This window comes from Rhincodon typus, chromosome 31, assembly GCF_021869965.1.
Source record: "Rhincodon typus isolate 14 chromosome 31, sRhiTyp1.1, whole genome shotgun sequence".
In the NCBI taxonomy this organism is placed as follows: domain Eukaryota; kingdom Metazoa; phylum Chordata; class Chondrichthyes; order Orectolobiformes; family Rhincodontidae; genus Rhincodon; species Rhincodon typus.
In genome coordinates, this window is record NC_063362.1 from 19181937 (window position 1) to 19206666 (window position 24730).

General features: G+C 40.2%; 1 protein-coding gene across 2 annotated transcripts in view; it reads right to left on the reverse strand.

Moving 5' to 3' along the window:
• Positions 1 to 23893, reverse strand: part of acap3a (ArfGAP with coiled-coil, ankyrin repeat and PH domains 3a) — a 315834-nt gene extending 291941 nt beyond the window's left edge. For both annotated transcript variants that reach the window (XM_048615183.1, XM_048615182.1), the window contains exon 1: positions 23651 to 23893. In XM_048615183.1, coding sequence (XP_048471140.1) covers positions 23651 to 23739 — 89 coding nt within the window. In that variant the 5' untranslated portion in view covers positions 23740 to 23893. The remainder of the gene's footprint in view (positions 1 to 23650) is intronic.
• Positions 23894 to 24730: the final 837 nt, after the last annotated feature.

Sequence of the window (24730 nt, forward strand, 5' to 3'; positions counted from 1 at the left end):
ACACAGACACAGACACAGACACAGACACAGACACAGACACAGACACACAAAATCAGAAAAATTAATGTAAATGATCACAAATTTGGGTTCAATACAGCCTGGGTTTAAGTTACACATTGGATTGTTTATTAGCTACATGAACAAAATTCTGAGAAAAATTGCTTTGTTAAAAAGGAAATAGTCAACAATCTCAGAGGGAGAGCAAAATTCAGCCATGGCTCCCACTGCAGATCACTATCTGCCAACAGAAAATGAGGAACAAGATATATCAGGGAAGTAGAGGACCTAATTCCACAGTCCACTGCTGAGCCTCCTGCCCTTTAACTCACTCTTTATGTTAGTAAAGGTATAAAGCATTAGCCACTTGGGCCTAATCTAAAAAAAAAGCTTGTGTCAGTGTCTTTGAGGAAAGAGAGAGGAAAATGAGAGGGGCAGGGAAAGAAAATGAATGTTTACATTAACCGAACATGAAGAAGTAATCACATTTCTCTATCATTTGTACGTTAATCTTTTCTCTGTCCTAGATGTTTTGTGCAAATCAAATATAAACTCTATCTTTTCTGTTTTAACCCCATTAATAATATTTAAGAGACTTACTGTTGTAAATCCCAGTGTTTCTAACCAGCCACTGTTTGGTTTGAATAGACTCCGAAACCATGCCAAAGCAGGCAGACTTAAAAGGTTGTGATATTGTACAGACATGCATGGAGCTCGAAGGCCAGCTACAGCAGTACAGGAAGTTAGGATTCTTTTGCTCGAAGCAAACACACTATGACTGACTATACTATAACACATTCAAACAAACAGCATCTCAAAAAAAAAAAAAATGCAGTATTAAGATAACCTTTCCATCAAACAGAATTAATCACAGTCACAGTACTCCTCTTATAAGTTTACAATATAGATATTGTATTTCAAACAAAAAGTCCAGAAAAATATCTTTGTATCTTTCCAACAATGTCCTTTCCCCATTAATTCCATAATGTATCCAGTCTCTAAAACTGTGCACCAGTTGAGACACAAGGTCAACTTGAGACACAAAGGTCAGTGTTGTCACTCAACTTTTATTGAAATGTAATCTTCACATCAGAGTAAATGGAGGAAATGCATCTATTACAATCATAGAACTTGTCATTTGTAATGCATGTCGTATTAGGCATAAGCATTTTCCAATATGTAACACAACCATGGAGTTACTGGTTGTTACAAATCAGACAATAATCAGTCATGCAGAGTTGGAGCAAGTTTGATATTATGTGCTAAGATTTTCAGACAAAATATATTGGCCCACTGTGGGCATTTCCTATAATATACTGGTGCAAACATACTGAAAACTTAGTGACAATACTGCACTGTTCTCAAATATTACTCGTTTTAGATCTCAGAAAATTCAAAGAAAAATTTCTACAAGTTAAGGATTTTTTAAATATTGTAACACAAGAAGCTGCTTAACTCAAACAGTTGAGAACTCCCGGAGATAACTTTTTGTTTGTTTATGAAAATTTACTTTCATAGACTCATTGAATCCCTAAAGTCTAGAAGCAGGACATTCAGCCCATCGAGTCCACACTGACCCTCCAAAGAGTATCCCTCCCTGACCTACCCCCTATCCTATCCCTTTAACCCTAAATTTCTCATGGCTAACCCACCAAGCTGCACATCCCTGGATACTATGGGCAATTTAGCAAGGCCAATCCATCTAACCAGTACATCTTTGGTTTGTGGGAGAAAACTGGAGCACCTGGAGGAAACCCACGCAGACACGGGAATAATGTGCAAACTCCACACAGAAAGTCACTGGAGGCTGGAATCAAACCTGGGTCCCTGGTGCTATGAGGCAGCAGGGCTAACCACTGAGCCAAAGATTCATCAAATTCAGTCATTTGATGGTAAGCTTATGGCTTTCACTCAGAATATTAAATTGGAATCTTCCAGAGAAATCCTGTGAAGGGAGGTTGGGATGGAGTGTCTCAATGCACAACCATGAGCTAAAGGCAAGTTTGGCAGAGGATTGTCCAGATGGACAGGTGGTACTTAGCACAGGTTGGACCTCATTTCTGTACCCTTTGTCCAGTTGAACTGCTATAACTCGGCCCTTCCACTACTTCCCAGTTCTGCTGACCCCAATCTGCCCAACTCGACTTTCAGCCTTGAGTTTCCAGGATTACCTATAACCTGCACACACCCCTGAATCCCAGTACTTTCTCAACGGTTTACAAAACGAAACTTTCAAATGTAGCCTGTAATAGCCTCTATATCATGTATAAAACTTTCTCTCCGCATGCTTCCACATTCCCTTGTTCAAGGAATCTAGACTCCAGGGTCTATCCCAACATTCCCAGAACCATGGGAGCTTCCAACCAATCGCCCTGGATCCTAGCATTCCTGCTCCCCACCTCAAAGTATTGCTGGAAATTGCAATAGCTTTGTTACTGTCAGGCAATGTCCTGGATAACACTATTAAAAGCAAAATATCATGATGCTAGAAATCAGAAATAAAAACAGAAAATGCTAGAGGGTTCTGAAAAAGAGTTACGTCCGACCCTAATCATTAACTCTGTTTCTCTTTCCGCAAATGCTACTAGACTTGTTGTTTTTCTCCAGCATTTTCTGTTTTCTGTTCCTTGATAACACTTTTAGCATGAGGCGGTGAGGAACCCCATAGGATATTTGCTAATTGTGGCTTATTTGTACTGCTTAACAGATCATCAGTGTATCTAAAACAAAATGTTTTTGCATAACAAATGCTATTCTGGCTCACTGACTGGAACATTGACGCAATTTAGCTGATGATGTTGCAGTAATTGTTTCAATGCATTAGTAATCACTGGGCACGGTAAAATCTCATAGCACCTGTGCTTCCGAACTGTGTTATCTGATTTATTCATGACTATTGGGTTGCACGAATCTTTATGCCAGTCATGGTTATCAAAAGCTGTTACCCCCGATTTCCACCACACTGCAACAGTAAGTTTTCCTTGGGGCTGCTTGGCTACTGTACCAGCTGCCATATTTCTCCATTTCACTTCCTCTTTCACTTCTGCACTAACCAGACAAGAGAGGTGCAATGGTTCTTGTCGAGATTTGTCCTAAGCAGCTCCATGACGCAGGATTCTGTGCTCTACAGTCTGTTCCTCGGAACGCACACCGAGACAAACATTGATTGTGCCTGGAGGGCCGTCAACTTAGTGAAAGACCCTCTTTGGTCTGCCCAAAACAGAACAAGGAGTTGACCTCGACAGGTGTTGCAGCCTGGCTCATTGAGAGTGTCAGGACAATGTGCTGAGGGGGTGCACTGAAGCTTGGGGGCAGCTGCCGCAAAGATGCAGTGGGGAAAGATCACTGTCTAAGGTCTTTCTGCCAAAGTCAAATGGGGGACCATACGGTTATTGGACCCTTCCAGTGCCTCAAGTATATGTAAATATAATCTTGTACAAGTAAGAAACACTTTTGGTTTGTTTGCTAGATAGAGTCAAACTTCAATGTTTGTTTGTTTCTTCATATGCTACTGTACAGTACCAAACTGCTTTAGGGACTATGTATGATAAAGATATGTTTATGAACAAACTATATTTTTTAAATTAAAAAAGCCGACCACGACCCATCGTTTATGATTCATTCATGTCTTCAGCAGTTTGCCTACAACAGCGCTGTTTAAAAGACTGGTACTGTCCGCCCAGCCCCGCACCCCCCAATGTTAGTGAGTATATTAAGCAACGCTTGGCCATGACTCTGTTCTTCAAACTTTCACAAAGTTAGAATAGAAACGTCTGGTAAAAATCATAGCTGCAGTGATATGTTGACAAGGTTGGGAACTGAACATGGGTGTGAAAGAGCAGTGTCTCCTGTGTATTACAAAACTGTCAATGCGAGGTTTCTTTTTGCTTCTCTGGCCTCCCTTACCTGCTAATCATTCACAGATTGCCCCTAATGAACATAGTTAACAGAATTTATTTAAAAAACGTTAAAAGGTTTCTTCCTCCACTCCTGAAGCTGTTGCCTCATGCTGTGCCTGGGTTTACCACCCAGTTGGCCATTATTCCCTCACCAAGCCGGACAATTCAATTGTGGAGACATTACAACAGAATACAAGGCAAGAGGGCACTTAGTACTGTACAAACTTCTACTTCACTGCATTGACATTTGGGTAAGTTCATGATTAGGAAAGATGTGGAGGGATATGGGCCAAGCACAGGCAGGTGGAACTAGTTTAGTTTGGGAACATGATCAGTGCGGACTGTTTGGACTGGAGTCTGTTTCCATGCTGCATGACTCTGACTCAAAATTATTACAATTCCCTGAGATTTTCCCCTTGCCTAGTTGATGCCCTGTCACCAGAAAATTAGGAAATTTCTTTTTCGTTAAGAGCTTCCTCTTCACTGAGGAGCCTTTGGGCCAATCTACATCCAACAACCTGCTTTATTACATGAAAGGCACTATATAAATATCGGTTGTTGTTGAAACTGGCCTTCAAGTATGTTCTACATCTTAGGAAAGGGTGCAACAATATTTAACGCTCCCTTAGCTGCATCTGCTGCTGGCTGATTGTAAAATAGCAACGCTGGGGTCACGGAAAAGTCTCAACTCCAGCTTCTCCTCTTCCAGCAAGCTGGAAGAAGGCCTGTGCTGGTTCAGAGCCAGCTACAGAAATGAAAAGCAAAGAGCAGGAGAAAGTGAATGGGCGAGCCCGGACATACTGGAAGGATTTACTGGAAGACCCTCCCTGATCATTTCCCAAGGCAGAGAAATGTCAGAATTCAATATTACCTCACAGATCTGGGAACAACCCACGCCTGTGGGGACTGTTATGAAGTAATGCAGATCAGTTGATCAGAAATGCCCCATACACCAGGCATAGAAACAGGAGAACAAAATCCTATATAAAGCTTTACTTGAGGTTTTTCAGATTAGAAGCTAATTGGTACAATGGAACTGTCACAAAAGCTAATAACTCAGTGTGCAGCTTGCCATCGAAATCCCTGTTTAGCACAAACAGGAGTACAAGAACTTTAAGAAATGTTTTGAAGATGGCAGGATCAGTCCAAATGGCAAAGAAAGTGAAAGTGGGGACAAAAACCAAGGGCACTTTTCTATTTCAGAAGTGCAAAGCTCAAGGCCATCTTTTTAAGATAGTCACCAAGAAACCTAAATCAGCAATTCAGAAGAAATCTCTTTACCCAAAGAATGCTGAGAGTGAGGAATATGATGGTGCATTGAGTAGTTGAGGCAATTGATAGAGATGCATTTAAGAGGAAGCTGGATAAGCAAAAGAGAAGTAAATAGCAAACTGTGCTAACAAGGTGAGATATTACTGAAGGAAGGTCACTGGACCTGAAACATTGATTCTGTTTCTCTCTCCATAGATGCTGTCAAGCCTGCTGAGTTTCTCCAGCAATTTCTGTTTTTTGTTTAAGTTGGTGAAGGCTGGAAGAACTCCAATTGGCTGTTAAACCCAGTATAGACTGATTGGGCAGAATGGCCTGTTTCTGTTCTGTATATTCCATGTAATTCTATAAAACATTAGATGGAAAACCTTTTTGCCCATTTGTTGTGATTTATTACAATGCTCATCAACAAGATTGCAAGGCTTTAAGTTAAATATTCTAGTCAACAGTAATAGCAAGCTAAATGAATCGAGTTCAATTCTCCAATTTCTCAATGGAAAGTATCACAGCTCTTACCTCAGCAATTTAATAGACATGATTGGTCAGGCACCGAAAGAGTTCACTGAAAGAACAGTGTAATTTATTATGGATTTTATCTTTGATGGGTGTTTTCTGCATTTTTAGTTTATTTGGCTCAATTTTTGACAGCAAACACTCTTTAAACTTTATAATTAATGATCTGGATATAGAAATTCATTTGCAGAATTCTTTGTGTTTCCTCTTGGAGGAGAAAGAAGTGAATCTAAGGACAGTTGTAAGGGAAGTTGATTGCATGTACTCAGGCTAAAACACATAGCTGTGCGTACAGGGCCAACTGGAATAGGCTGAGTATAACAATCTCTACTTGAGACTGCCACTTCCCAGGTGAAATGTACTGTCTCTGAGTGTCTGATGGAATATGGCTTGCACCGTTCACCACAGGGACTGAAAACATAACCTTGAAGAGTCATGAGACATTCCACCCAATCTACGTACGGGTGGACAATGGCAAGGAAGACAGCAACCTATAGTGAATGTCCGCTGTCCAGGCTGCAGTCAAGAATACCTTCTGCTTCAGGCAATCCTCAATTGAAACTTCAGGTTGGGCTAATTTTTACAGCCGCAGCAGGTGACATGACGGCAACAAGTACAAAAAGCAATCACCTCAGGACTCAGTACATGTAGTCCGTGGCCAATATTATGGACACTAGTCAACTTGGGACATTATAACCACAAATTTGGTTTCCCATCACTACTTTATATGCAAGCCCTGCCCCTCCACCCCCCCAACCCCCTTCATTTAGCCAAACACAGCCTCTGTTGCACCAGCGTTTCAAAAGGTCACTGGCACATATTTCCTGCAAATCTGTCCCCTCACCAACCTTTGCCTATCTAGAAAAATTATCCAGTCAGGGCATCAATCTAATAAGCATGGTGCAGCTAGGAATGCCATGTAAATAAATTCTGCCAAAACGTTACCTGTGAATGATAATGTATAAGCTAGACTTGTTACTGAATCAGAAGGTTTTGATTTAATCCCTCTGCTAATAAGCCCAAGAGAAAGCTCTCGAAGACTAGCTATAAACATTTGACAGCTAGCCTGCTGGCCACTGCTGTGGGAGCACTAATCTTGATTTTCATTAAGGGTTACTGTTGAGACAGAGCAGAAACAAAGCAACTGGATTATGGAGATCATCACTTAATGAATTGAGGGCAGGAACTGAGAGTTGCATCATCCCAACCATAAGATATGGTGTTAAATGTTTCTACGTAGTACACGCCACGCTGATTGTAGACATCTGTACAACTCACTTCAGGAACCCAAGAAAGGATAAAGGCAATGAAAAGGGCATCTTTTATGAAAAAGTGATAATAGTTTTCCAATTATTTGCAAACTGCAGAAAGGCAATGATGTGGTGGAACTGTCACTGGACTTCTAATCCAGAAGCCCAGGCTAATGTTCTGGGGTCATGTGTTAGAAACCCACCATGGCAGATGGTGAATATAGTATTTGAATATAGTAAAATCTGGTATTAAAAGCTAGTCAAATGGGAACTATATAACCACTATTAATTTTAAAAAAAAAGACTGTTCCAATTCTATCTCCTTTAGCTAATATCTGGTGTCCTTTATGGAAGGAAATTGCTGTCCTTACCTGATCTGACCGACATGTGACTCTAGATGCACAACAATAAGGAAAATTCTCAACTACCCTCTGAAATGGAGTAGAGAGCCAATCAGTTCAAGGGTAACTAGGGATGAACAACAAATGCTAGCCTTACCAGCTTCACTCACATCTCAGATTAGAATTAAAACAAAACACATAGTCTATACTGATCACACACTTTCAATGTCATTATGTTGCTTCTCTTGAAATTAAGTGTTTGGTTCCAAGGACCTCTTCACAGTTGCTTACTTTCAGGTCTACAGTCAACCCTGCCAGATATGGTTTGAAAGATGTGGAGTTTTAGTCATAGGTCTGGTCATAAACTTCAGCATTTTTAAAGTCTGCAGTAGGATACTGGCAGTGACTATAAAATTTGATCGCTGCCACCATGAATATTTGCCTGAAAACACCCAGGTTTCACGTGCAAGTAAAAAAGGTCCGTGCAAATGTATTTTGTTTGCAAACCTCATTAAGAGTTGATGCATTGGCAGCAGTTTGCTTTGCTCCTTGAATGGTCCATTAAAGCAAAAGAAATCTCTAGTCAGGTAAGAGACCGACTGGAGTCTGAAATCGATCACTCTGAAATTGACACTCCTGGGGGTAGTTTCTTAAACTGCAGGTATTTCCTGCACTTTATAATCATATCAAATATAATCATATTTATAGCTGGCAACTTCATTTGATTTTGAGATACATATTTTTAAAAATTGTTTAGTGCAGTATTAAGGTGTACAAGGATATCCCAGAGAGCATGAGTTCCTTGGAATCCACTGAGAAAAAAGTAGGATATTCCGTGGGGGGAAAGAGACAAAGAGAAAGCTACTACGTTATTGCAAAGCCCTGCAATCTCACATCCTATGTTGCTCTTCACTCACGTGTAGCACTCTCATTCCTGAGTCAGGAAATCAAGGGTTCAGGCCTCATTCCTTGCTCAATGCTGATACGATATTGCATATTTGGAATTGCTGAGTTCTCAATGAGCTATTAAGCTATCTGGCTTCTTAAGAGGACATAAAAAGATCCCATGTCAGTGTTTGATGAAGATCTTAGGAGTTTGACTGGGGTCTTAGAATCCCTACAATGTGGAAACAGGCCCTTCGGCCCAACAAGTCCACACTGAACCTTAGAGTATCCCACCCAGACCAGTCCCCTTGTAACCCACCTAATCTACACCTCCCTGAACACTACATAATGTAGTAGACCCAGTTCAGTTTCTAGTCAATGGTAACCTGAAGGATATTTGCAGTGCTAATTCAGCAATGTTAATGCCATTAAATAACAAGGGGAGGAAATTAGATTCCCTCTTCTTGGAGGTGGCTATTGCAAGGCACTTGTGGCACAAATATCATTGACTGATGTCATGGACAAATGGCAAATGGGGGTGAATTTGAATTGTGATTGCTTTTCCCCTTCTAAGTCCAAGACAGTGAGATTTTCATTGATTAATCCTTTTTATTTTGAATTCTGTCCCTTGCTGACGTAGCTTAAAGTGTGTTCCCAAAGCCAGACTTTCAGATTACAATTTTGACATAAACCCACACCAAAACCCTTTAAGATGAAATTAAGGATAAGACTTTTAAGAAGAAAAACATTCAGAATGTAGCAAGTTGTTTCTCTACTCAGGGGCATGCGGGAAATTAAGGAAGATAAGATAGGAGGGGAAACACTTTGAATTATGAGTTTTGGTAACCCCAGAGGTATTAATAACCAGTTTCTTCAGGACCCAGTGGTTGCTCTTTCTTTCAAGACAAGTATAGGCTTCTTTCTAGCCAACAACTTGGAGACACAACCGGAGGCTCCAAGGCAAGCTGCCAACTCAATCTGGAGTCCTGCTTTCTCTCTGGAGTCAAACATCCACTCACTTAGAATCCCAGAATTGTATATTTAAGCAATTCAACAAACCTAGATTTCAGACATGTGACAAAGACCAGCAGTTTGGGTGCTCATGGACCAATTCAGTGGGCTAATTGGAAAGTAATTAAACTAACAGAGTAGCTATCACTCCACCATTAGGGTTTTCATTACAAGGTGACAAGGTGCTTGGAAAAACATTAGCATTTGCTTCAGCATAATGTGTTATGATGTTCTTCCAAAGCTGGCTTGAAACAGATGACTCATCTTTAGCCTCTGTGTCAGATATAGTTGGAATGTCTTAATTCAGAAGCTCCTGGAAATGTGATCATGTGCTCATGTGCTCAGCCTTGGTCATTTTATAAGTTCAGCAAGGTTGTCTTTTTAAAAAGAAATAGAAATTAAACTCAAACATACAGTAGAGGATACAATTTCCTTTGGATTTCTCTCTGTGCTCTCTGGCCATTACACTGGGTGTAATCTAGGTGTATGCATGCAGGCACAGGCTGCTTCGTCATCTGAAAAATTATGAATGTGTAACCATTGGGCCTTCACCAGTGAATATTATCACTTCTGACCTTTATGTTGAAAGACAGAGCAGAAAGGAAGCATTGGAAGATGGCTAGCTGATGCTATTACTCTGAGGAACTCCCACAGCAACATGCTGAAGCTGAACATATCTGACTCTAATAAACATAAGCACTTTTCTTTGTGTATAACTCCAACAAGTGAAGAATTGTTCCCTGATTTAGGCTGACTTCAGACTTGCTCTCTAATTCCTCTGTCTACACCCATGAAGATTTGGAAAATTTTAATCAAATCTCCACTGAAAGTTACCTTCTCTAAGGTGAATAACATAAGCTTCTCCAATCTATCCATGTTACTGAAATTCCTCAAGCCTGGAACCATTTTATAAGTCTTTGTTGCACCCTCTTGAAAGCCATAACATTCTTCTTAATGCTCTATGCCCCAAAGTGGACATAATCATCCAGCTGAGGACAATCCAGAATTTCAAAGATTTATCATAACTTGCTTTCATTTGGATTCAATAGGCTGGATTTTCCATTATTTTTTAGCAAAGCATTTTTATTTTCTCACTGTGTCCAGGACTTTATGATGTTCAAGCTGCTATTTAGAGGCCAGCTATTTCATATCCTGCAAAGCAAGAACTGCCCTTTACATTCCGATGCCCCCCTCTCACTTGTGTATGCATTGGAAATCAAACCCCACTATTCCCAGAAGTTAAGGACTTTATAAATGGATGCAAAACTTCCTAATTTACCTGTCTTCATTCTAGTTGAGAGAAAGTCAAGACCAGGTTTCTGTTTAACAAAAAATATTATGTATTATAAATAGATTCTAGCTACAGGTAAAAAATATGTTGACATACAATGTTGCTAGTTAAAACCATAACTCTCTTATAAAACTCCCCTTACATATACATGCAGATGACACAAAACAAACCAGTATTATGACTACAGGGAAAGGCTGGGAAGGCTGTTCAATAGTCGCTGTACACTGGCTTCCCTGTGAAGATCCTGTTGGCTTACCAAGACTTGTCATCCCTTGATCTCTAATCTACAGGAATCACAGAGTGACTGGTTCACAACCTATTAAGTTTCTGATTCTTAGGTTAAAAATTACAGCTTACAGAGACTGGCGAGGGTAAATAAACAGGTTCTCGTCAGGCTTTTGGTACAGAAAGAAAGGCATCATCTCACTTTCTAAAGATCTGAAGGCTTCCGATTTTCTCATTCCTACCTATAAGCTGTTTGCCTCCTGAAACCCAATCACATAGTTGTTGGTAGGTAGAAGGTCTTTGTCATCAACAACTGGTTATCATACATCAAATTGTGACACAGTGCCGGCTAAATCTAATTTTTTTGCTGTTGCCAGTTCGTCTGCAACTAAACCTCCCCCACTGGTTGAACAAGCAACAGTATAAATAGCATTTACATTAAATGCTGGTAGCTTCTTTTCAAAAAAAAAAGTACTGCAAGCCCTTCAATAATGCTTGGTTTCTCAATCAGTCCTTTACTCATTTGATCTACAAGTTAAAACAAAACAAGCCTCCAACCTTATAACATGAAACACAATTTAAAAAAAGAGTATTTCTTCACAAAACATATGATACACAAACAACAACACACAAGGCTTACAACCATTCATCCTTCCTCCCCATTATACAACCTTATATAATTAAGCATTCCTTAAACCTTTTCCAAAATTTTACACTTGGATCAATAAAACTGCCATTATATTATCTTTCCAGTGATGTAAATAATCTTCACATTACAAAGTTGAAACAAAAGACTCCATCAGACTTGTCTCACATTTCAAGTTTTAAAATTTTCAATGAAAACCAGTGGTAAATTAATGTTCCCTTGTTACTGTGTTAGACATAAACTTCAAAGTGTTGAAGAGCAAATAATAATCCCAAAATCTCATTTTCAAAGTACAGTATTTCTTCTGATGCTGGTTTAGTTTGTTAGGGAATTAAACCGACCGACTTCTCTATTCCTGACTCATCATCCTACAACAAACCTACACCTACCTCCAAGTCATTAGCATCAATTGCCATTTTGAAAGTTTTGGAAAAAAAATCGGTGGTGACCAAGTCGATTCTGTTTATTAAGTTTGCCTTTACTTTCTCAAATACTGCCTGGTGTTCTGTTGTCCATACCAGTTTTACTTGTTTCTTTAATAAATTCATTTGAAGATACATATTGTACTGAAGTTATGCACAAATTTCCAGTAAAACCAATACATTTCTAAAAATGTCGTAGTTTCTCATTTAATTTTAGGAACAGAGAATTACATTAGAGCCTTCACTTTTGCTGTCCTAGGCAACATTTGTCCTTGTCCTACAATATGTCCTAGATAAGTTGTTTTTGCTTTCACAAATTAGTTTTTGGCTAAATTTATTACTAAGCCAGCCAATAGTAATTGCTTAAAGAGATCTTCTACTGGTCTCATATGCTTCTTCCCATATGTTGCTATATACCACAACATCAATTAAATAAACTACATAATTACAAACCTCAGGTATGACTTGATTCATAAGCCTCCAGAATGTAGCGAGAGCATTCTTTAAACAAAATGGCATCACTCAACATTGGTATAACTCATTTGGTGTAACAAAAGTGGATATTTATTTAGCCCTTGATGTTAATGGCACTTGCCAATATTTCCTCAATAGATACAAATATACAAACAAGGCACAAGAGTAGGCTATTTCAAGCCTGCTCTGTCATTCAAAATGATCATGGATGATCTGATTTTAACCTCAACTCTACATTCCTGCTTATGCCCAATATTTTTTTCATCCCCTTGGTAATCCAGAACCTCTGCCTTAAAAATATTTAAAGATCAAGCATCCACTGCTTTTTGAGGAGGAAATTCCAAAGACTCATAACGGTCTTGGAGAAAAAAAAGAGAGTTTATTTTTCCCTGTTTTAAATCAGCACCCCTTTAGCTTTGAACTATGGCTCCTAGTCCTGGATTCTCCCAAAAGAGGAAACTATCCTTATGACATTCACCTGGTCAAGCCCTCAGGGTCTTATATGTTTCAATACCTATCTTAGAAACGATGAGGCACTACCTACTGTATCAAAAAAGTTTTAAAATTGCGAAGTCAAGTACAAATCTATATTCCTGGCCACATTCAACTGTACATTACCTAGACAGAATCTGGTTCACCCATCCAGTTCAGGAACGAACATGACTGATGAATTCCAGCTGCTTCAGGCAAGTGGCTTTCTAGCATGAATTAAAACTTTGTTTCCATCTGAACTTATTTTTTCACTCTGGACTCAATTGATAAGGATGTTGTTTTATTAGTTCTGACTTTCCAATATCAACATCATTACTAGCTAATGTAATGCATTCATGTGTACCTCTAAACTTTACTTAATAGTTTCTAATTAGTCTTAAATGATCCTCCCATTGTCTTCTGTCTAAATATGAGAGCACAGTCTTTAACCATCACAGTATTTCTGTACAAAAACAGAAGTTGCTGGAAGCTCAGCAGGTCTAGCAGCATCTATGAAGAAAAAATCAGAGTCAACATTTCGGGTCCAGTGACCCTTCCTCAGAATTCAAAACAGTATTTTTGTATTCGCTTATTGAATTGTAGGAGATTCACTTGCAGAACTGTCTACCTCTCCTTCTGCCTCATGTCTGGTGAAGAATTTCTTCCTCTACATCATCACAAAGACAAACTCTCTGGATCGTTACTTCATTGTTGTTTGTAGGCTTTGCAACCTCACCACAACCATTATTCCCCAACTCCATCCTTCCTTCTCCATGTTGTATGAGGCTGAACCAGACTGTTTGCAGCCTTGGCTCCTATGCCAGTGATTTTAAAATTCTCATCCTTTATCTCAAACTCCCCCATGGTCTTATGCTTCCATCCCTCAGTAATGACCTTTCCCTGCGGCCCCACAACCCTTCAAGATATCTACACTCCTCAAATATTCCCTCTGCTTTTCCCTGACTTTAATTGCTGCAACATTGGCAGTCATGTCTTCAGCTGACTCGATTCTAGGCTTTAGATTTCTCTTCTGAAACTTCTCCAGTTCCATCTTCTCTTTTAGGATACTCCTTAAACCTTATAGGTTTCACTAAGCTTGCGTTCCTAATATTTCTGTTATGTCTCATGTCAAATGTATAAATCATAATACCTGGTGAAGTTCCTTGGGATGTTTAATCCATTAAATTAATTACGTTGAGGCAATACCTGAGAAGGAAGAGATGTCTATTGTCTTTGCTGGTGCACAGAGTAAAAGGAGAGGCTTCCCCAGGTGAATCCTTGCAGACTTTCCAACAAGTGAATTCAGTGCAGTTGCTGTCCTGTCCTTGATCAACATCAACATGCCTGGAGCAGTGTGTCTAGGGGGTCAGTTAGCTCAGGTTAAATGACCATCCGCCATCTCTCATGAGAGTGTGGCTTTATGGTCTGATGGGACTACAGTTACTTTAACTTTACCGTGTACAGTATTGGTCTCTTCGTTTAAGGAAGGGTGAAAATGCATTGGAAGCAGATCTTAGAAGGTTTTAAAGACTAATACCTGGAATAGGATGGTTGTTTCATTAGGTTAGGCTTGTACCCACTGGAGTTGAGACAGCAAGAGGTGACTTACCAAAATAGCCTGCGGCGTCTTGACAGGGTGGTTGTGGAAAGGAGGTTTCCTCTTATGGGAGAATCTGGAATTAGAACCTAAACCTAAGGAGTCACTTATTTAAGACACGCGAGGATAACTATTTTTCCTCTCAGAGGGTCTTTGAAACCCTCTTCCTCAAAAGGTAGTGAAAGCAGAGTCTTCGAATATTTTTACAACAGAGGTTTTTGATAAATAAAGGGATAGAAGGTTATTGAGACGAGGCAGGAATATGGAGTAATCAGATCAGCCCTGATTTACTGAATGCAGCACTGTTGAGGGGGCAAGCTGATGCTAATTCATATCATCATCTCAGAACCCTACCTATGGAAGCTAGCCATTCGGCCCATCAAGTCCACACCAACCCTCCGAAGAGCATCCCACCCAGACCCAGCCTCCTACCGTTTCCCTGTAACCCTGCATTTCCCATGGTAAATCCACCTAACCTGCACATGTTGGACTGTGGGCAGAAACTGGAGCACCCAGAGGAAAACCATGCACATGCAGGGAAAATGTGTGTGGAGTTTGCACAGTCACCTGAGGGTAGAATTGAACCTGAGTCGCTGGCACTGTGAGGCAGCAGTACTAACTGCTGAGCCACTGTGCCAGAACTTTGAGCTCTGAACAGTTCTTGCTGCAAGAAGAGTGGAGAAAAAAAGGCACAAAAATGAACTTTTTGACATTTGGAACAACTCAGACTTGTGTCTGAGCATACTTAGAATTTAATTCTGTTGTGAAACCTTTTTCCTTCTTTCTGTTGAAAATATAGCATCTTCCTTTTTCTCCCTCAAATTCAATGAATATGTCTTTTTCATTTTATTACTTCCTTCTTCTAGGTTGTTCCCTTTCTCTGTTAACTCATGGTGGGATATACTCTGTGCAAAACTGGACATTGTGGCGAAGATTTTCCAACCATAAATTAATGGGGGAAAGAAACGCATTTTTATAGGACCTTTTGCTGCCTTATGAGGTCCCATAGCCAATGAAGTAGAAATGGTAATCCATTAATTTTAAATAGGTTATTGTGACATTACTGTCTTTAAACCTCAGGCTTTGTATCAATACCAGAAGAGAGATTACAGCTGACCTCCCTTGATGTTCATACAAGGCTTTTTTATTGCTACAAGGAGAAGGAGCATCTTGCCTTCATATTGCCTTTGATGCACAATCAGTTGTGACCTTTGTCACAAGTCACCTCATTGGGTGGTCATCATCCATGGGTAATTCCAGGGATCATTATGTCCATTAAAAACAGCTTCTGGTCTTTAACAAATAGATGCAAAAACACACTCTACACATTAGGCAGCTCCTAAAAGGGCAACCTAGTGTCACTCATCTCCACACTTAAATGCAGAGAGACTGATCAGCAAATTCAGAGATCTCCTCAGTGCCTGAGAAAACACTGACAAACGCAGATGGTCATTTGCAAGCTTTAAAAGGTACCTGTTGACAGTGTGCAACTGAACCGGAGGTTAAATTAAACCCATGGTAATTCTCTCCCAGAGGGGTGGGAACTGCAGGGAGTCTCTTCAGAACTGTATAGCTCCTAATCAGTAATAAACTTTTGTTAGATATCTGAAAAGCATGTTCACGTTTTATAATGGATTTCTTTGTAGAACTGTCATAGCACATGTTTTTGACAATCTTTCAATAATTATATGCAAGTAAAGTTCTCCAAGAAAGTCCCTTCTTGATAAAAGAAAACTGCACTCACATTAACTGCTTGGCTCCATTAACCATCAGATCTTGCAAGAAAAGTTATTAATAAACTAATAAACACCTTTTGTTTTTTCTTCACTATCACCTCCATACTAGTTATATATTTGAAATGATCATGACAAAAAAAAGCTGATTATTATTTTGTGATCAATTAACACGGAGTGGTATTTCAGGCTATTGGTTTCAAAGAATTTAATGGATGTGGGACCCCATTTGAAAGCCAAGAATGGAATAAATGCAGTCGCTATGGACGTGACCCATCATTTTGTGACTATCAATGAGGGCAGCCACATTAGGCGGTGACTAACACGCCATCCAACCACCAAGATCATTCGAGCTAACTCACACCAATCAGCTCGCTAAGAGCTGGCAGGTAGCAATTTGAAGAGTTTCTCCATCCATTGCGCATCTCAACATCAGTGTCCCAGGTCACCAAAAACTGGTGGCTACTCAGAGGCCAGCAACAAGTTAAAACCTCCTCAGGAGATCCAGCAATGAGTTGGTGTTTGTTTTCTTCTTGTTGCAGTTTGAGGATCCTGGGGGAAGAAGGGGGTTCAAATGCAAGGCTGGGGGGCTTTCATTCAGAGGCCTCTTCCTTGCCTCCAACTGCCCCCAGATTAACCTTCAAACCAGGAGGCAGGTTGTCCTGGTTTCCCATTTGTGTCACCAATGGGCCTTCATAGAATCCCTACAGTGTGGAAGTAGGCCATTTAGCCCATTGAGTCCATACCAACCCTCTGAAGAGCATCCCACCCAGACCCACCCCCTACCCCCTACTCCATGGCTAATCTACCTAACTTGCACATCCTTGGACATTATGGGCAATTTAACATGGCCAATCCACCTAAATTGCATATCTTTGGACTGTGCGAGGAACCTGGAGCACCTAGAGGAAACAACACAGACGTGGGGAGGATGTGCAAACTTCATACAGACAGTCGTCCAAGGGTGGAATTGAACCCGGGTCCCTGGTACTGTGAGCAGCAGGGCTAACCACTGTGCCACCTTCTTGGCTAGGGCTTAGTCAGGTGTGGAGAAAAGGGCAAGTATGTCACTAGTGCCCAATCATTTACCATCTCATCACATCTTTTGCCATTTTCAGGAAGGGGAAAATGCCAACATGTGGAATTCCCCCATGGACAGAATTTAGACCCTGAAGCATGCCAATGTGAATTCAGTAAAAACCTGTCTGATCGATGAAAATGAATTTCAAAGGATAGTAAATAAACTATGTCATGTATTCATTTGGATTCAGTTCCACTACTAAGTCAAAGTAGCGAGGATGGAGGAAGGCAAGCCTTGTTACAGTGTTAAGGGTCTGAATGTACCATAATTAAACATTGCTGCCTGGATCAGAAATCTCATGATTACTTATTTAAATCTTTACATAATTCCACTTCTCAAGCAAGATCAAAGTTGTATAGGTTTATTCATTATTGGAATATCTCTTTTATTAGGATTTGTTATGCCTGGCCCTGAATCATGGCATTTCCCTGATTTCACTTACCTCCTGGGGGCTCTGTGAGTGACTTGCAGATGTGCCCATACATGGATTCTGTTTTGACCCCTCTAAATGATTAAGCACAGGCAATTATCTTGTGGCAGTAAGCTCAAATGAAGCAGCTTCAACCCATACTTGAATTACAACTTTTCAACTGCTAAAGGTAAGCCTTAATGCTTGAAACTGTATGCTTGTTCTTAAAACTATGTTCTTCAAAAAGGAATGGATCTGAAAGTTTGAAATTTCTAAAGGGAGTAATAGCCTTGGCATGTCGTTGAGGCAGGTTCATGTGTCAAAGTTTGGATCATTTGCTGGTTTGTGTTTGTTCTTCTTTAAGCTGGCTAAACAGCAGCCAAGGAATCTAAAAACCAAGGGCTGCTTGGAAAACACAAGGATAATTGCACTTCATTTCTAACTCTTGACCCTATAGTGAGTGCTAATGATTAATGATCTACATTTTGTAAATGAAAGATAATTGAGAATAGGCAGGCAGTCAATGGATTTCAGTGGTAAATTTGGAGCCGTAAACTGTCACTTCTTACATCTTAAGAGGGTCATGGATTAATTCTTGCTCTACAGGATTCCACACAAAATCTAGGATGGCTTTTCAGTCCAGAATTGACAAAATGCTGCACTGCCAGAGGTGCCACCTTTTCGTTAAATTGTTTAACCAAAATCTTGTCTTCCTCCAATTCAGCTGGACAAAATAGATCTCCTGGCACAAATAGCATTAGACCTGAGTTAATACTTATCCCATAATCAACATCACAGAAAGTAGATTATCTGGTCATTTAGCACATTGCTGTGTGTAGGAACTTGCTGTGTGTTAATTGGCTGCTGCATTTCCTCCATACAACAGTGAACACACTTCAAAAGTACTTCATTAGTTGTAAAGCATTATGGGACATGTTAAGGTTGTGAAAGGCTCTATATAAATTCCATTCTTTGTTTTAAAATAAAATATTCTTAAGTATCCTTCTAAACATAATCTTTGACTTTGAGCAATACCAATGCAAGTCTGAAGCTCTGGCAATGGGAAGAATTTGAGAATGTCATATTAAAAACTTACAACCACAATGAAACATCTCTGGTGTATTGATACCAATAAACTTAGTAATATTACATACAATTACTGCAGAATTACAGCAACCCTCTCCTGAAAGCATTTTTTCAATAGACCTTAGAAAATAAATCTACAAGACATCAATTTTCTATTGACAGTTTTTGGTGATATGTGCTGTGTTAAAGGGTGTAGATCACATCTTGTCAGACAGGGAGTTTCAGGAAGTTTACCTGTCAGATTCCTTTCAAAGACCACCAAACCAGAAAGCAATGTAAATGTTGCTACAGAATTTTTTTTCCATTAAATTTAAAAAGAATTTTGCAAGGCTCTAGCAGACAACAGTACTCCATTATTACTGCATCCCCTTTAGCCTTGTGTTTAACAACCAAGATAAGTGAAGGAGGCTAAATGTTACACTTTACAGGAATTTATCTAAGTGCAATTTTGGATAAGATCATTTTTGTTACTGGTTATCAGACTAGTTTCTTCACTGTTGCTAAACTGCTTGCATTTTAATGGGAGTAATTTTAGATCTGCTTGGCTGATGCACCTCTGCAACATAAATATATAAATCACTAGCAAGAACACTGATCCCATCACTGAAAAGACTGTAAATTCTAACATTCTACACATAATCACGATAGTAGTGTTAATGTTTTGCTTTGAAGGTAAACTGAAAACTCAAGTTCAAATATTGCTTCTGCTATTTAAATAAATATAATTTCTTGTAGTCAAGAACTTACAAACATTATCAGTATCAAATACAGACATGTGATCATGCATACACATACACAAGGCATCCTTTCATGCCTTACCAGTTAGTCTGCATGGGAAATTTGTCTGAAGACTGAAAACTCACGACAAACACATCAGGCCTAATATTGTGATCCAGCAGCACATGACAAAAGTAAGCTCAGTTGCTAAACATAGGAATGTTATGAACTTTGTGACCATCTTTAATCACTTTAAAATCTGTGACACTTGTTTGTGCCCGTTTTCTTCTCATTATTCTTTGAGAGGATGGGCTTCCAGAGAGTGATGGGAAGCTCCCTGACCTGAAATATGCACAGGACCATCTGAGACAGCATATCCTTCAGGAAATGAAACACAATGGAGAGGGGATTGATAAACCAATGCTAATGCATTAAAATTCATTGCTGGAAATCCCTGAAGGCACAAGTAATGAAAGCTGTATGTGATCATGCACACCACTCAAAGATTTTAAAAGTGCAAAGTTACATGGTCAACACAGCACAGAAACAAGCCATTTGGCCCAAATGGGCTGTGCTGGGGTTGATGTTACGTACAACCTTCCCACCTTACTTTATTTAATCCTATCAGTATGAGCTTCCATTCCTTTCTTCCCACATGGTGCTTTCCATCTTTCTTTTAAATTTATCTGCACTATTGGCCTCAACTATTCCTTGTGCTGGCAAGTTCCGCAATTTTATAATCAGGTGTTGAAATAGTACAGAACCCCAAATAGTACAGTGTATCCCGAATTTGTACAGAGTTTTACAGGCTCAGCCCTAGGTCAATGAGAGACATTTTTCACAACCTGCTTAAATCAATATTCAAAATTACCCAGCGCAAGAACACCTTTCACTCATATAATGCTCCTCATATAAAAAGATGTGGCAGAATGTTTTACATGGTGTCAGAAGGTACACAACACAGGTCTCCTTCAACAGTTCACTAAAGTATCAGCCCAAAATGATACGCTGAAGTCCTGGACTGCAGCTTGAGTCTCTTTCCTTTTTTTCTATTCACTCACAGGATGTCGATATCCCTGGCTAGGCCAGCATTTATTGTCTATCCCTAATTGCCAGAGGACAATTAAGAGTCAACCACATTGCTGTGGATCTGGAATCCCATGTAGGCCAGACCGAATAAGAATGGCAGATTTCCTTCCATAAAGGACATTAGTGAACTAGACGGGTTTTTCCATCTGTTATGGCAGAACATTAGCTGAGTTTCTGAATTAACAGTCCAGTGATAATACCACTAGGCCACTGTCTCCCCACGAGTCAGAGTTGACAATGCAGTCATTTGGTCAAGACTAACAGCAAGAAATTGTCTCAAAATGAACAGCTAACACTGGTCCTCAGAGCAAAAAAGATGAGCACAAAACTCAGACTTGTCCATGCTCTCATGTTCCAAGAACAAATGGAATACCTGCATCTGTCTATGCTAATTTGATTCCTGGTTCCTCCTCTGTATCCTTTTACATTGATATTCAAGTTCTCTTTTAAATTGCATTATAGCCTTTGCTTTAAAAGCTGCTGTAGTGAAGAATTCCATTATCCAATTACCCTCTTAAATAAATGTCCAACTTCCTCACTTAGTTTTCTTCGCAACACTCCCTCAGTCTACACCTTCTTGTTACCAACTTGCACATGACTGAAAGGGTCTGTTTGAATTTTGAAAATGTCCCCCTTAAACTTTCTCTGTTCTTGTGTAAAGATCCCAAATGTTTGAACCATTCTTCATAACTACAATCTCACAATGTGGTTTCATGCTAGAGAATCTTCACTTTATCTTTTCTATAATTCTATCTTTCTTGTCTTCAGACACCCAGAAGTACATGCAATTTTCCAAATATAGCCAAGCAATGATTGTACAAATTCCAAACTATGTACAGGACCCAGAATCCCATCTGCTTGCTGACTGCACTCCCACCTTTAAAGGGCTAGCCATAGATGTCCCTAGATCTCTTTATTCTTCCAAACGTCAGAATTTTACTGCCTTATGACTTCACTCATGTTCTTTCTCAAATGTACTATCTACATTTTTATACACTGAGGTGCAACTTGCATCCATTTGGCCTTTCTGTTGACCTCTCTCCACCCTCCCGAATCTCTTACTCACATATCCATTCATTTAGCATTGCTAGTAGAATTTGATATCATTCTTCTATTTCCAACTCTTTTATGTTAATCTCCTGCAACATTGTACATGGTGAGCCCAGATCAATTACAGAACTGTGGAATGATCCAGTGCAGAGATAGGCCAAATGGCCTATTGTGTCTGTGACACACCAGGTACAGGAGCAGATACAGCAGATGAAATATTTGAACCAGGCCATGCAGACATAATTTCATCCTCACCTTCCACTCATACATTTTGTTCTTATTTTTAAATTAATGGAACGATTTACACAGCATTTGTTCACATCATATGTGAAGATGTTTCTAGTCAGACAATACTCCAGGCATAATGCATGGGCTCATTTGTGAGTGCATCATCACAGTGTTTCTTTATTAGTTGCTGGGATGTCAGTGTCACTGGCTGGGCCAGCATTTAATGCCTATTCCAAATTGTTCTTGAAAGGTGGTGGTGTGCCACTTTTTTGAACTACTGCATCTTCTGGAGTAGTAAGAACATCCATAGTATTGCTACGAAGGGAGTTTGAGGACTTTGACTCAGTGATGGTGAATTATAAATATAAATATATAGTGCCAAGTCAAGATGACATGTGAATTGGAGGAAATTTGTAAGTGGTGGTGTTCCCTTGTATCTGTTGCTCCTGTCCTACTGGGTGGTGGAGTGTGCAAGCTTGGAAGGTGTTATTAAATGATGAAGGGAAGGCTGCTTTGTCTTGGACGGGGTCAAGCTTCTCATGTGTTGCTAGAGTTGCAAGTGGAGAATACTCTATCATATTCCTGACTTGTACCATATGGACTGGTTTGAGGAGTCAGCATACAAAAGCCAAGAGTCCACAGAACCAGCAAAAAGCCAGTGAATCCAATTCCTCCCCTTCTGTTTTAACCTCCAGAGACTGAGCACAGCTCTTAGGAAGGCTCGCTACTGTATCCACTATATGTTGCACACAATGGATATATTTCGAGGAACGATTCCAATTACTAAAAAAAATCCCGACACTGAGGAATAATGTCCAAAACTTAAACCAAATACAATAAGCAAACACACCATGATGCACAGAACAGGACCGAGAGCAGCAATAGAGCTCACTATTCCAACAGCTATTATCTACATCGGGCAGTTTTACAGGAACAGAATTCAGAACCGTTTCTCAGCCTCTGTCCTGATCTCGAGGTTGCTACAATTCCTCATCAAGGGTCAAATCATTTCTCCGGGAATTAATTGAAAAAATGAGCAGAGATCTTCACACAAGAAGTCAATAACGGAAAATTGCCGGGAAATACCCCAAAAAATGATGTGCGGCTGGGATTTTAATAAAACGAGAAATGGCGCCTCTCCCCTCTTTGTAATTACTACACTGACTGAACTGACAGCAGAAATGCTACAAGTCCAGTCACAGGGCAGATCCACGACTTCATTGTATGTATTTATTACCGGCCGGTTGACGTACACCTTCATCAACCATCTCACAAAAGGAGGGGCGCTGGGGGCTCGCTAGCATTCAACATTTGGACACATTCATTCCCGCTGAAATTGCAGAACATTGCCAGAAATTGACGTGCAAAAAAAAAATTGCACGCTGCGTTTTTGCAAGCAAAAAGACAGTTCAAAACGAGAAAGAGGACAGTTCAAACCGAATCATCACAGATTTCTTTATGCATTCCTGGCGTCCTATTCTGGTGGGACCCTGTCCCACGTCAGATTTAATCGCGCCAGACCATGCAATAATGACCACTGTCCCCATACTTTGGCAAGAAAACTCCTGTCCCAGAACAATTGCCCAACACTTGTACACTGCCATCAGCACCTTTTTCCCACTGCTCACAAAACTGCATACAATTAATAGACTGAAATATGAAACGGCGACAGACCTTACTTAAACTCAGCTTTTGGTTTGACCAGGAATGCAAAGCGATCACGGAGAAGCCTCGCGCATTGTGCCTTATACTCACACAGTTTATTTATGATTCTCTTTGCAAACACACAAATTATTAAATACCGGATTTCGCAGACACACACGTTTCAAATATACCGGTTAGAACATTTATATTCATCCTTTACACATAACAGTGTAAGACTGTAATCTGCAAGGCAAGTATCCACTCAGAATCAATGAATCCAGAAAGAAACATAATCCCTGTCCAATGATTACATACCCCTTACCTGAACCGAGGGGAATCTTTCACACACTCTTCAAAATCCACTGTCATTTTGATGATCTCTTTCTCTCTAGTTTGGCATTCACCCTTCATTTAGTCTGCTCATCGCCTGCTCTGAGAAACCAAACACGGGGATGTGCCTGTGACCAGACTTGACTTAGTCCAAAATGGTAGGAATGCTGTGCAGTGAATCCCGGAGCCTGCGAGCCATTCTCTTGCTCTCTCTCTGAGCTCAGGAACAAGCGGAGCTGCGAGCCCGACGCCCAGCCTCTGGGAGCTGTCAATCAGCTGATAGCCAGGACACGCCCGGCAGCACTGTGACGGCTACGGGGGCAGTCATCTTTGATATAGGCGTGGGGGTGCGGCTCAGGGAGCGTCCCTGGTCGGTGATTGAAAGTGGATGTGTGTTTTTCTTTTTTTTTTAAAATAAAACCTGATCAGGTAAAACAGGCGGAATGAAGAGGATCGGGGAACCCAAACGTGTAGGATGTAAATAATAGGAGACAAAGAATTGGATGGTCTACAATGGCTGAAAGATTTGCATGGATGGACGCTAGTCTGCTTCAGTGCATCATTCCCGGTTACCGAGAGGGAGAATAAAACACATCGATTCAAAAATGTGGCCTGGCTTATTATTCAATCTCCTGAAAGTTAAACTCTCCCTCATTTCCACTCTGTTTGCAGGACTGGAGTCATTGCAACAGTCCTTCTTCTCTCCTCCACCACCATCCCTCCCGACATCTGGTTTAGGCGTATAGGTATTAAAGTAAGATGAAGAGTAGGGCTATTTAGAGACTAAGTAGGGATTTACACGGAGCCAGGGGCATCATTGGAATATTAAATGTATATTTTGCACCTGTCTTTACCAAGGAAGAAGATGCTGTGTAGGAAGAGGTAAATCAGACTATTGAAGGAAATGCAATTGATACGGCGATGAGTATTGGATAGACTGTCTGCACTTAAAGTTGACAAGGTGACAGGACTTTGAGAGTGGAAATTGTGATGCCACTACCGTCATTTTCCAGTCTTCTTTACACTCAAGGGTAGTTCCAAAGGACTGAAGAATTGCAAATGTTACACCCTT